This window comes from Tetranychus urticae, chromosome 1 (assembly GCF_039701765.1).
Source record: "Tetranychus urticae isolate SD_2017Ah chromosome 1, NJAU_TeUrti_SD_1.0, whole genome shotgun sequence".
Taxonomy (NCBI): domain Eukaryota; kingdom Metazoa; phylum Arthropoda; class Arachnida; order Trombidiformes; family Tetranychidae; genus Tetranychus; species Tetranychus urticae.
In genome coordinates, this window is record NC_142958.1 from 10,891,502 (window position 1) to 10,903,729 (window position 12,228).

The following is a 12,228-nucleotide window of genomic DNA, read 5'->3' on the forward strand; positions in this document are numbered from 1 at the left end:
TTGTAAACTTGAAAACACATTTTAAAGATCGCAAGTAGTTCAAACCAATAATTTTAGAGAGAAAAGAGCATGAATAAATAGAATGTAGCATAGAATTCGGTTGAGGTGGTACATTCCTATTCCGCAAATAAGACAAAAAACGAGGCAGTTTCATTCCTTTTGCCCTCTACAAATAAAAATACTGTAAACTGTAGATTATTAGTCTCAAATGCAAGTGACCAAAAAGGTACCCAAATAATGAGATAATTATGTTTTTAGCTATTGTTAGGCCTGATACTTCAGATATTTTCCTGCAACATCTAAATGGTGATCAGTAAAACTCTCGGCGAGAAGAAGTGGTTCGGTCTTTTCCCAGCTGAACATACAAGTTTGCTCAATACTTAAAGAGATCATAAACACTCTTTTAGAGCCACTGTTTTGGACGATGTTGTTTATACAATGTTGACAAAGGATGTCGAATTCATTCAATTCAATTACAAATGATTCAATAAGAGTGAACCAGGAAAAGTGTATGTATTCTGCATTAATCAGATGAAAAGGATTGAGTTTATGAATGTAAACTTTTGTTTCGACAGCTCAAATGCTTCTGCCGATAAGTTGATTGCCTTCACTTCCCCGTTTTTAGCGATGAAAATTGTCCAACCTTTGCATAAACAGATCTTATGAAAACTTTGGATTTCATGTCTATCATCAAGTTTTACATTAGATTTAGATGATAATGTCATTAATTGCAATGTTAATTAGAAGCTTTAACGATGATCGACGTGCATCATCGCATACAATTATAGCGACTCTTGTAACAATACTCTTGTTTCATTCCAGATAACTCTTTCTTCTCGGTCTAAAATGCAAACATGAGAGCAAACTAAAAGTACGTCTCTTTGGTTCTTTGCTGTTTTTAACCAGTCCAGTCCAGCAACAATATTTCTTGATTTCTTTAACTATATTTCTAAAACGAATTCAAATGAAATTGTAAGCAATGCAACTTGTTTATTTGCTGCAATCACTTTGTTTCCATCATCATGAGTCAGTTCAACAAACCTAACCTTTGCAAGTTACATGTAGACACTCTTTATTTTCTGGTTGAAGGTCTCAAGATGAGATGAAATTGAACCCGAACTCATCAATAATAAACGGGTAAATTCGTTGGTGGTGTTTGTTTTGCTTTTGCCAAAAAAGGAAAGTAATGAAAAATCATAGACATGAGTTAATTATTTTTTATTTGTTTGCAAACTAATTTGTTGTTTTTAATTAACACATCTCTGATTTTGAAACCTTATTAAAGTTTCTGTAATCTCATAAAACATTTGATAGCGAAAGGCATTAAATTGATCAGTTCTCCCATTTCTCTATTCAATCTGCTTTCACATAGCACAAGTTACTTGGAAAAATGCATCAATTAACCTAAAGTTTCATGACTTTAATTAAGGATATCGGTAGGAATTTTCAAAGTATCAAGTTTCCAATTCATCCAAACAAATCATAGGTTAGTGCTGTGAGTCAATGCACAATGGAGTGAGATTCTGGAAGTGCCTGAAAGCTTATATTTTACAATTTTGATGTCAGATGGTCTTTAATGAAATGTCTAATTTTTCAGTTAGTGAATGGCACCATAAAAGTTGTCCAGACTTTGAATGAGAACAAAAATATAGTAAAACTCAAGAAGGTTATAAGAAAATTAATGAAGCATCTTTACATTTTTCTGGTTGTACAATACAATTATGCAAATGGACATAATCACAGTCGAGTGAATAACCAATATCACTGAACAGCGAGACCGTTCACAACTTGTGCGCTAAAGTTTTATTGTGACTTCAACACTCACTACGAAGTTTCTTGTGTGTGGTGGAACCTTATCTGTGTAGAGGAGGGGTGAACGAAATACTTTGAAAGTACACTAGTTTCACGAATATCTTTTTTTATAAACGCCATCTACTATACGTAAGATGCTTAATAATACCATTGGTAATATAGTAGACGGCGCTTATCAAAAATTAACTTAAGCGTGAAACTAGTGTAAAACAAATCAAACAGTGTCTTTGCGCATGGAAGGGAAAAAAGCCATCACACCAGGCGACATGGGCCAAAGAGTATAACTATTACTTCTCACTGTGCAACTTGAAAAATTGTAAGGTAAACCTTTGATGTGAGACAACGAAAACCAGTGAAAGTGGAACACTTGCTATTAAATAAATCACACCAGAAACTTTTTGGTCACTCTGAACCTTTCAAGCCATCCTTTGTTTCACATATTTCACAAGTTTTGTGAGATACGTTAGTTTTTCTTCCTCCTACGTGGTATTTTCAAAGACCCGATTGGGTTATTAACTTGATTCGCGATGGCTGACTCCAATGAATCTTCTGGTCAAACACTGAATGTTTCTAAGTTTGATGATCAATTGACGATCATAAATAGATCAAAGACCTACCATGTCTCCAAAAAGTTCATGTGTTCATCGATACCATATTTTGAAAAAATGTTTTGCTGTGACTTGTTAGAAACAAGAGAAAGTAAAGTTGAATTGGATTTTGATGAGTACAGTTTTGATTGTGTACTCAATTGGATTCATTCTGACTCGGTTCAAATTAAAATGGAAAGTGTTATTCACTTGGCTAATGTTGCTGATTATTTGATGTTGAATGATGATCTATCAAAGGATTGTTACTCTTATTTTCATGCGAATTTCACCATTGAACATCTTCCCGTTATTATTCCTCAAGTGGCTAAAACATCTAAACTGATTAACTCTGGTGCCTTAAACACATTCATCTGTCGCCATTTCTTGAAGATCATTAAAACATCCATATTTCTTGATTACCCAATTGAAACGGTAGAGTACATCTGCAAATTAGATTTGATTATTTCTTCTGAATATCAAGTATTGGAGGCAATTAATGATTGGATTAATGTTGAAGCAGACTCTAGGAAAAAACATCTTTCTCGATTATTAAGATGTATTCGTTGGTGTTATGCTGGAACTGATGTCTCATCTAAACTTGAGAAATTTTCATTTAGCGCAACAGTCCAAGATATTGATAAAATTTTGTGCTCTCCCGATAATTGTAAACTCAGATGCGCGCTTAATCGTACCGAACAATGTTTCATCATGTCCATCCAGAAAATTGATGATACACGTTTGAGTTTAAAGTTGCTTCAGTTAGAGCAGTTTTGGTTACCCATTGGGTATTTTACTTTAGATGATGCACTTTCACTCGAATTTGTTCACGGAGAAAACATTTCAGATGTTTTATTTGATTGTGGAACTAAAGGAGTTCGAATTGATTGGGATGGTAAGAAATTCCGTTGGCTTAATTTTAAAAGTGAAGGTTCCTATTATCGTCAAATTAATAAACTCATCACGATAAGTCAGATTTCAAAAAGGTAAGCTTTTCAAAAACGCACTCTTCAGTCGTTCTAGCTAGAATTATTCATCTGCTAACTGAATCCGAAAAAGTTTAATGACTTTCTATAATAATCTTGGTATTATATGTATTGAATTTTAATCAGCATTATCTTTTCCTTATTTAATTTACTTGTTTCAGCTCCATTTGTTATTTGCAAGATGACTGTGACGTGTTCTCTGATGATCCATTTCCTAAAATTTTTAATGGTTTCGGTGTTAACGTTGGCACTAATATTCCATTTACATTTAGTGCTCCTTCGGCTGTTCCAAATAATCCAACAATAATAAACGATAATCTAAATAATCCACCTCAATTGGAATCTCCAAAATCTTCGACTCGCGTCCTGGTTTCTTTAGAGAGTGCTGAAATGTCGCTGCTCGAATCAGATGGTAAATTTATTGTGATTGGAAAAACTAAAGACAAAAAGTTTTTCAGTCTTTTTCCAGTTCGTCATCCTGAATGGTTCAAGGCTGAATATTATGGGAATTATGATCAACGATCTTTCATTGCTACTGTATTAGGGTCTAATATTTTTATTCTGACTCAGAAATTGAAGTTTATTCAGTTCAACTATGAAACTAAATCATTCAAAAAGACTAAACCTTTCAAAGATGGCGCATTGAAATTTGGAAACTTAACCCTGAATTCTCGTCAACAAAACGATGATATAATAGTTTTGATTGACAAATCATCTGGAAAGATTCACATCTTTAATATTGTCAGCCAATCTTGGATTGAAACGGGTCAGATCAAAAATCGCAAACTCAATACAACCAGTCAACAGGATTGCACTTCCAACCTCAACAACGGTTTACTGATGTCATTAACCACAGTCTTTTTACCATTGGATAAAATTAAACCTTGTTTTAAACGGAAACGCAGCTTGTTAATTGAACAACTTTAATTCAATGATCATCAGATGAATTTTAAATGATTTAAATTCTGTATTGGTTTGATATCTGTTATTATCAATCGCTAGTTAGATTATCAAAGTTGAAATTACACACGCTTGCAAATCTGTTGATTCGGAAAAGATATACGAGTAATTTTATCGTTAAAATCTTTGCATTTCATTTGTAAAATCGTCCCGCTCTTACGCTTCTATTTCTTCTGCCATTTCCATTTCAATCCCTTTTAAAGGCAACAGCTTAACGTACTGGCCCGTTACACTTCTCATGATTCAGTAAATTGGATATTCCTTATGGACCTTATATTATTTGATTCGAATTCATATGTAGTATCAATAAACTTTGAGTTTTTTACCAATCGTTTCAAAACATGCTTTTCGAGATTCCAACTTGTTTAAGCACCAATTTAAGAGAGAAGAGCGTGATTGATCATGAGCTTTTGATTGAGATCGTTCATTCCTGTTTTGCTAATCAATCGGCTTGAAAATGAATCAGATTCCTTCAGTTGAGCCATTCCTATTTGTTTCTGCTTCTTATGTTATACTTTAAAGTGAGAATTGGACCAATTCAATTGGTCTTTGGTCTTTTCCATTTCAATTTACCATACAAATTTCGATCTTTTCGATTTTCCTCTTTCGCACTTTTCTTTTGGATCAGAATTTCATAACTTACAAGTTAGTTTGCTAGTTTTTCTTGATTGAATTAATTGCAATTCTTAAATTTTTGTCTGACATTTACGAGCAAATCGATCTAAAATTTGTCAAATGCTATGTCAACATTAATCATCGACATAAAAAGCTATGCGAAATTTTGTAACTGCCTATAAGCTTCTCATTTAGCTTCGTGCTTTTTGAAAATGTTTTTTAAGCAGTTTCAAGTTGAAAAATTGGAAGTAGCCAATTTCAATGGCAGATTGAAGTAAGAAGACTAAAGACATCCAATTACTTTACAGCATAACATAAGAAACAGAAGAGCATATCTTACAAACTGTTAACCAAACTGAATTAATAAAAGGTGTTTTTGAATCCAAACTCAACGGTACACCAAATGATTAAAGTTAATGGAGTCTGTTCGAGCTCAGTTTTAAATTTTTCACGTCTTGAGCCAAAAGAGTTAAATATTAGCAATCACAAGATTGTACCATATAAAATGTACATTTATTAATTTTTGTCAATTAAATTCATTGAGTATTTATAAATGAATAGATACTATTTGAATATCCAAATGGACAATTTTTGTCAATCCCAATATAGATCATTAATTCAATTGCTGCAAAAATGACCAAAGATGAACACACAATGACGTTATATCTTTTTGAACATCGTGATATCAGTTTAAAAAACTAAACTTGAAAGGTTAAAACAAACGGTTTTTACTCAAAGGACGAAGACCAAAACTGCCTAGAGAGGAAAACACTCAAGATACAAAATTTTATGCTGAGTTCATAACTTTAATCTGTTTTCGAAATAACTTTTCGTTTTCGAGATATCATGAAAAAAAGTTGAAAATGCATGGAGACGAGTATCACAGTAGCCAAAGGTGAAAGCACATTCTACATAGATTTTTCAGATGGAGAATACAATTCTGATTTCCATGAAATGATTCATTTTGATCTATCAGGACGCAAAACTGGCCATTTTTTGGATAAATGTAATAGTTTTTTATTTGCAAATTAAAAAGGGAATTTTAACGACACACTTCTACAGGGTAGCGATAAAGTTTCTGGGTAAAGGCGAGGGATAAAATTGGCTTTCACGCATATTGAGTGGGTGTGGCTCCAAACCCAGAAGCTTTCTCGCCACTCCACACCATACATTAACTTTCCAATCATTGGTAAATGCTATGGTTAACCAAGAGATTTTGTTTCATTAAGAGCTATTGTATTTCATTTCGTCTCTGAACTATTTAATTAATTTATTTAGTTTAAATTTTTATTGTGATTTTTCTAATTCAACCAATATGGATGCAGAAGATAATAATTGTGATCAAAGACTGAAGATAGTGAATAGAAACAGAGAATATTATGTTTCTAAAAAGCTCATTTGTTCATCTGTGCCTTACTTTGAGAAAATGTTTTGTTGTGATTTGTTGGAATCAAAGGAAAACAAAGTGGAACTAGATTTTGATGAACATGTCTTCAATTCTATCCTCGATTGGATTCATTCGGAATCATTCTTCCTCCAAATGGAAGATGTTATTAGTTTTTACGAAGCAGCTGATTATTTGATGATAAATGAACGTTTGTTTCAACCTTGTTTGGCCTTTTTCCATGAAAAATTCACTATTAAACATCTTCCATCTGTTTTATCTCAAGTCACAAAAGTGTCAAAATTGATCAGCTCGGGATCCATTGAAAACATCATTTGCCGATATTTCTTACAGATAGTTAACACGGATATCTTCTTGAACTACCCGTTTGAAACAGTTGAAGCTATTCTCAAATTGGATTTGATGGTTTATTCAGAGTATCAAGTATTTGATTCAATAATCAAATGGGTGAAAAAAGCAGACTCTAGAAAAGATTTACTGCAACAGCTGTTGAATTGTGTCCGTTGGTGCTTCATGGATGCTGATGACTTATCTGTGGTTGAAAATAATGAATTGATCAAGGCTCTTCCTAATTTCAAAGCAATTATATCTTCTAACGTTGAATATGAATTCGATCGTTGTAAACAAAGGTATTTTGTATCCATCCAGCAAATGGACGAAACTTTAAGGATTAAATTGTTCGATGATCAATTTTTTTGTTTCACGATTGGCGATTTTACTCAAGATGATTCTATTTCACTTGAAATTGTCCACGGAGAACACATTTCAGATATTCTATTTGATTCTGGAACCAAAGGAATCCGAATCGATTGGATGAACAAGACATATCGATGGCTCGACTTCAAAGTTGCTGGTAATACTTACTACAGTCGATTCATTAAATTTATTGTAGAGTTCCCCGATATTGGCAGGTATAGTTGAACATTTATCATGCATAAGACACGCAGGTTTATAAAAGATGAAAACTCTTATTTTCCCTTGTTATATCATTCATTCTCAGCTCATGAAAACCCTTGTAAATTCTGATTATTAACTTAAGTAACAATAACATTTGCTAGTTCTGTATTATTGTTTCTGTTTGGGCCACAATGCTATAAGCTCTTGAACTGTCACTCATTCAGGATAAATTCAATCTTTCAAGTTATTATGTGACTACAAATTACTACAATGGCTTTAAGATGCAGTTCATTTCATTTAGTTATTTTGATTTCTTTTCAGAATTCGACAGTCAAATTATGTACATTAGTTTATCTAGTATATGAATAAGTCACAATGTATTTCTTGGGTTAGTATTGCTATAAAAATATTGTAGCGCATTTCTGGACATGAGTGAGATATTAGAATCGTCACTTGAAATCTTTCCGCGATTGATTCATCATTGGTACAAATTGCATTAAATTGAATGTCCATGATAAGAAATTTTTAATCTGCGAGTAAAATCTTTAAATAAAGTCATTTTATTCTCTTAACATGTATTTACCAATAATTTTTTTCATGACCTTATTCCGCTCTAATTTTTCAGAGGCTTCTCTTGCTATTTGGATGCGCAAGATGGCACACTTCCTTATAGGATAAATTATAATGAACATTTCTTCCTTGAATCTAATGGTAGATTCATTTTGATTGGTAAAACTAAAGACGAGAAGAAGTGGTTTGGTATTTTTTCAGTTATACATAAAAATTGGTTCAATATTTTCAAAGATCACAATCACTCTTTCCATGCGACTGTTTTGGAACCAGTTGTTTATATATTGACGAAGGATCTCGAATTTATACAATTCAATCACGAAACTAAACACTTCAATAAGAGTGAACCATTTAAAGAGGAAAAATTCAATTTCGATGATTTAATCTTGACTTCTCACCCAAAAAACGATGACAAAGTAATTCTGATCAATAAATCAACTGGAGCAATTTATGTTTTCTGCATCAATCAGAAGGAATGGATTGAAAAATATCGAATCATGAACATGCACTTTTCTTCCAATAGTTCAGGTTCTCCCATCAATAAGTATATTGCATTTACTCCAGCATTTTTATCGATGAAAGTTATCAAACCTTTGTATGAACAGTACGCTCATCGACTATAGACTACCATGTGTACGCCTGAATTCCGTGTACCAACTGTGAACGACATTATGCATTATTTGTGACACAATTTTATTTTGCCTATCATTAAACATAGTTAACATTCATTAGGTCTTTTTGCTTTTTTCAATTGAGCTCTTTCATTCAAAAAACTAATATGCAATGATTGAGATATGATTCACAATAACTGTTTCTTTTTACATGTATATTCAATAGACTGCGGCATGTATTACTCTATCACTTCATTATTAGTACTATCAAATTTTCAATAAGATTAATCATATTGCATTTGAATCTAAATTTATTTCTAAGGGATGAGTTCGAATCTATTCGTAAAATTTCAGACTTAATGAGCGGATAAATCTCGCTGAGTATTTTCAAATCAATTTTAATAATTCTGACAAACAAAGATAAAGCATGCATCTGAATGCCAAATATGAAAGGGATAGATAACATTAGGATATTGTGAAAGATATTCAAAAATTTCTTCCATTATCCAGTTCGATTGTATTCAATGACAAAGAATGTGTGTGTGACAAAGAACACTGATGTCTCATCTAAACTTGAGAAATTTTCATTGATCGCAACAGTCCAAGATATTGATGAAATTTTGTGCTCTCCCGATAATTGTAAACTCGAGTGCTCTCTTAATCGCACCCAACAATGTTTCATCATGTCTATCCAGAAAATTGATCATAAACGCTTGAGTTTAAAATTGCTTCAGTCTCAACAATTTTGGTTACCCATTGGGTATTTTACTCTAGATAATTCACTTTCACTTGAATTTGTTCACGGAGAAAACATATCAGATGTTTTATTTGATTGTGGAACTAAAGGAGTTCGAATTGATTGGGATGTTAAGAAGTTCCGTTGGCTCAATTTTAAAAGTGATGAGTCCTATTATCGTCGTGTTAATGAACTCATCACGAGAAGTCAGTATTCAAGAAGGTAAGCTTACCAAAAATGCACTCTTCAGTCGTTCTATCTAGGGAAGTTATTCATCTTCTAACGATTTCAGGAAAAGTTTTATCGACTTTCCAAAAGAATCTTGTTATGTAGACATTTAATTTACTCAGAATTATCTTTTTCTCGTTTTACTCACTTGTTTCAGCTCCATTTGTTTTTTGGATGATGTTTCTGACGTGTTTGCTGATGACCCATTACCTAAACTTTCCAGTTCTAACGTTGCCGTTGATGCACAACTTCAGTCCGACTTAATCCGGAGAAAATCTTCTGCTCACATTCTGTGGTCTGTAGAGAGTGCTGAAATGTCGCTACTCGAATCAGATGGTAAATTTATTGTGATTGGAAAAACGAAAGATAAAAAGTTTTACGCTCTTTTTCCAGTTCGTCATCCTGAATGGTTCAAAGCTGAATATTATGTGAATTATGATGATCGATCTTTTATCGCTACTGTATTAGGTCCCAATATTTTTATTCTGACTCAAAAACTGAAGTTTATTCAGTTCAATTATGAAACTAAATCATTCAAAAAGACTAAACCGTTCAAAGATAGCGCATTGAAATTTGGAAACTTAACCCTGAATTCTCGTCAACAAAACGATGATATAATAGTTTTGATTGACAAATCATCTGGAAAGATTCACATCTTTAATATTGTCAGCCAATCTTGGATTGAAACGGGTCAGATCAAAAATCGAAAGCTCAATAAAACTGAGTATGATTATTTTGTTGAGGATTATGATGAAGAAGCTGATGCGGATTTTGTTCCAGAGGATGATGAAGAGGATGATGGAGAGGATGATGGAGAGGATGATGGAGAGGATGATGGAGAGGATGATGGAGAGGATGATGGAGAGGATGATGGAGAGGATGATGAGGAGGTTGATGAGGTGGAGAAAGAGAAGGAGGAAGAGAAGGAGGAGGATTGCACTTCTAACCTCAATAACGATTTACTGATGACTTTAACCACAGTCTTTTTGCCATTAGATAAAATCAAACCTAGTTTTAATCGGAAATGCCGCTTGTTAAATGAATAACTAGATTGAATGACCGTCAGATGAATCTTAAATGATTCAAAGTTTTTTTTATATCTGTTATTACCAATCACAAATTGAAACCTAAAACTGGCCCGTTGCACTTCACATGATTAATTAAATTGGATATTCCTTATCGACCTTATATTATTTGATTCGAATTCATATGTAGTATCAATAAACTTTGAGTTTTTCACCAATCGTTTCAAAGCATGATTTTAGAGATTCCGACCTGTTTAATCACCAATTTAAGAGAGAAGAGCATGAATATCAGAGCTTTTGGTTGGGGTGCGTGCATTCCTGTCTAGCTAATCAATCGACTTGAAAATGAATCAGATTCATCTGGTTTGACCATTTCTATTTTTCTATTAATACTTCTTTTGTCATACTTTAAAGTAAGTACTTGTCTTTAATCTTTAACATTGCAATTACTTAACACCATACTTTCGCGCTTTTCTTTTGGATAAGGAACTTGATATCTTAGTTTTACATGATTTTTTCGATTGAATAAATGAAAATTCTTCAAATTGACTTTTTAACATTTAAAATAGCCGATTTCAATGGCAGATTGAAGTAAGAAGACTAAAGACATTCAATTACTTTACAGCATAACATAAGAAACAGAAGAGCATATCTTACAAACTGTTAACCAAACTGAATTAATAAAAGGTGTTTTTGAATCCAAACTCAACGGTACACCAAATGATTAAAGTTAATGGAGTCTGTTTAAATTTAAACTTTAGATTTAAAGATAAGATAAAGTGTTAAGTAACTTGAACCCAGATTCATAAGGAGGACCTGCAAATGGATAGGGAAAATCTCCTCTTAGGATATTTTGATGAAATGAACTTTTTTCAATGTAATTTTTTATGCTGATTCCGAATATCTGTTTCTTTTTTTGCTTAGACAACGCATTCGAAAAGAAAGTTCATATTATGATTCGAAGGTTGCATTTTTTAGCTCGTTAAAAGAGTTCGCTAAGCCAGTCAATTCTATTCGTGGTTTATGTTATCAAGTGTACTGAATAATATAGTGAAGGTTTGGCCACGAAAAAAATCGCCAAACAGGGTCAAAATTGCAAAAAAACAGATTAAAATATCGATTTATTAGTGACCTTTTAAACATAATGAAGATGCCGTCTAAGCCAGCTAAATATTGACATAATCAATGTAGGCGAGCATGCTGAATAATATGGTGATGGTTTGGTTCCTGAAAAAATAGCCAAACAGGGTTAAAATTGTAAAAAACTGAATTTAACAGGGATTAATGAGCGTCTTTTTGAAAATAATGAAAAAGCCGTCTAAGCCAGCTAATTCTTGGCAAAAATAGTGTAATTGAGTATGCAGAATAATCTTATGGTGGTTGCAGCTTTGAAAAAATAGCCAAACAGATTGAGAATCGCAGAAAACTGGATTTCGTTAATTTTTACAAATGTCAATGCAACACCCTGTTTGGCTATTTTTTCAGGAACCAAACCATCACCATATTATTCAGCATGCTCAATTACATTTATTTTGCCAAGAACTAGCTGGCTTAGACGGCTTTTTCATTATTTTCAAAAAGACGCTCATTAATCCCTGTTAAATTCAGTTTTTTACAATTTTAACCCTGTTTGGCTATTTTTTCAGGAACCAAACCATCACCATATTATTCAGCATGCTCGATTACATTGATTATGTTAATATTTAGCTGGCTTAGACGGCATCTTCATTATGTTTAAAAGGTCACTAATACCATGTTATATTTAGATATTTTGGCCGATATCTCAAAAACTATGTATG

General features: G+C 32.8%; 3 protein-coding genes across 3 annotated transcripts; all 3 read left to right on the plus strand.

Annotated features, from left to right (window-relative positions):
- The first annotated feature begins 2,309 nt into the window (after positions 1-2,309).
- On the plus strand, positions 2,310-4,667 carry LOC107361469 (uncharacterized). Its single transcript, XM_015928303.3, has 2 exons — positions 2,310-3,382; positions 3,544-4,667. Exons 1-2 carry the CDS (start codon positions 2,340-2,342, stop codon positions 4,307-4,309), a joined length of 1,809 nt encoding a protein of 602 aa, XP_015783789.2. The 5' UTR covers positions 2,310-2,339; the 3' UTR covers positions 4,310-4,667.
- A 1,433-nt stretch (positions 4,668-6,100) lies between these two features.
- On the plus strand, positions 6,101-8,557 carry LOC107360923 (uncharacterized). Its single transcript, XM_015927647.3, has 2 exons — positions 6,101-7,273; positions 7,885-8,557. Exons 1-2 carry the CDS (start codon positions 6,273-6,275, stop codon positions 8,450-8,452), a joined length of 1,569 nt encoding a protein of 522 aa, XP_015783133.2. The 5' UTR covers positions 6,101-6,272; the 3' UTR covers positions 8,453-8,557.
- Positions 8,558-9,000: 443 nt separating this feature from the next.
- LOC107361425 (uncharacterized) lies at positions 9,001-10,647 on the plus strand. The gene is made up of 2 exons (XM_015928256.3): positions 9,001-9,398; positions 9,562-10,647. Exons 1-2 carry the CDS (start codon positions 9,124-9,126, stop codon positions 10,448-10,450), a joined length of 1,164 nt encoding a protein of 387 aa, XP_015783742.2. The 5' UTR covers positions 9,001-9,123; the 3' UTR covers positions 10,451-10,647.
- Positions 10,648-12,228: the final 1,581 nt, after the last annotated feature.

Bases quoted from the DNA above. Each gene is read 5' to 3' on its own strand.
- LOC107361469 (XM_015928303.3), top strand. From the start codon at position 2,340: ATGGCTGACTCCAATGAATCTTCTGGTCAAACACTGAATGTTTCTAAG. The intron at 3,383-3,543 runs GTAAGCTTTTCA...TACTTGTTTCAG, and splicing joins ATAAGTCAGATTTCAAAAAG to CTCCATTTGTTATTTGCAAG.
- LOC107360923 (XM_015927647.3), top strand. From the start codon at position 6,273: ATGGATGCAGAAGATAATAATTGTGATCAAAGACTGAAGATAGTGAAT. The intron at 7,274-7,884 runs GTATAGTTGAAC...CTAATTTTTCAG, and splicing joins GAGTTCCCCGATATTGGCAG to AGGCTTCTCTTGCTATTTGG.
- LOC107361425 (XM_015928256.3), top strand. From the start codon at position 9,124: ATGTCTATCCAGAAAATTGATCATAAACGCTTGAGTTTAAAATTGCTT. The intron at 9,399-9,561 runs GTAAGCTTACCA...CACTTGTTTCAG, and splicing joins AGAAGTCAGTATTCAAGAAG to CTCCATTTGTTTTTTGGATG.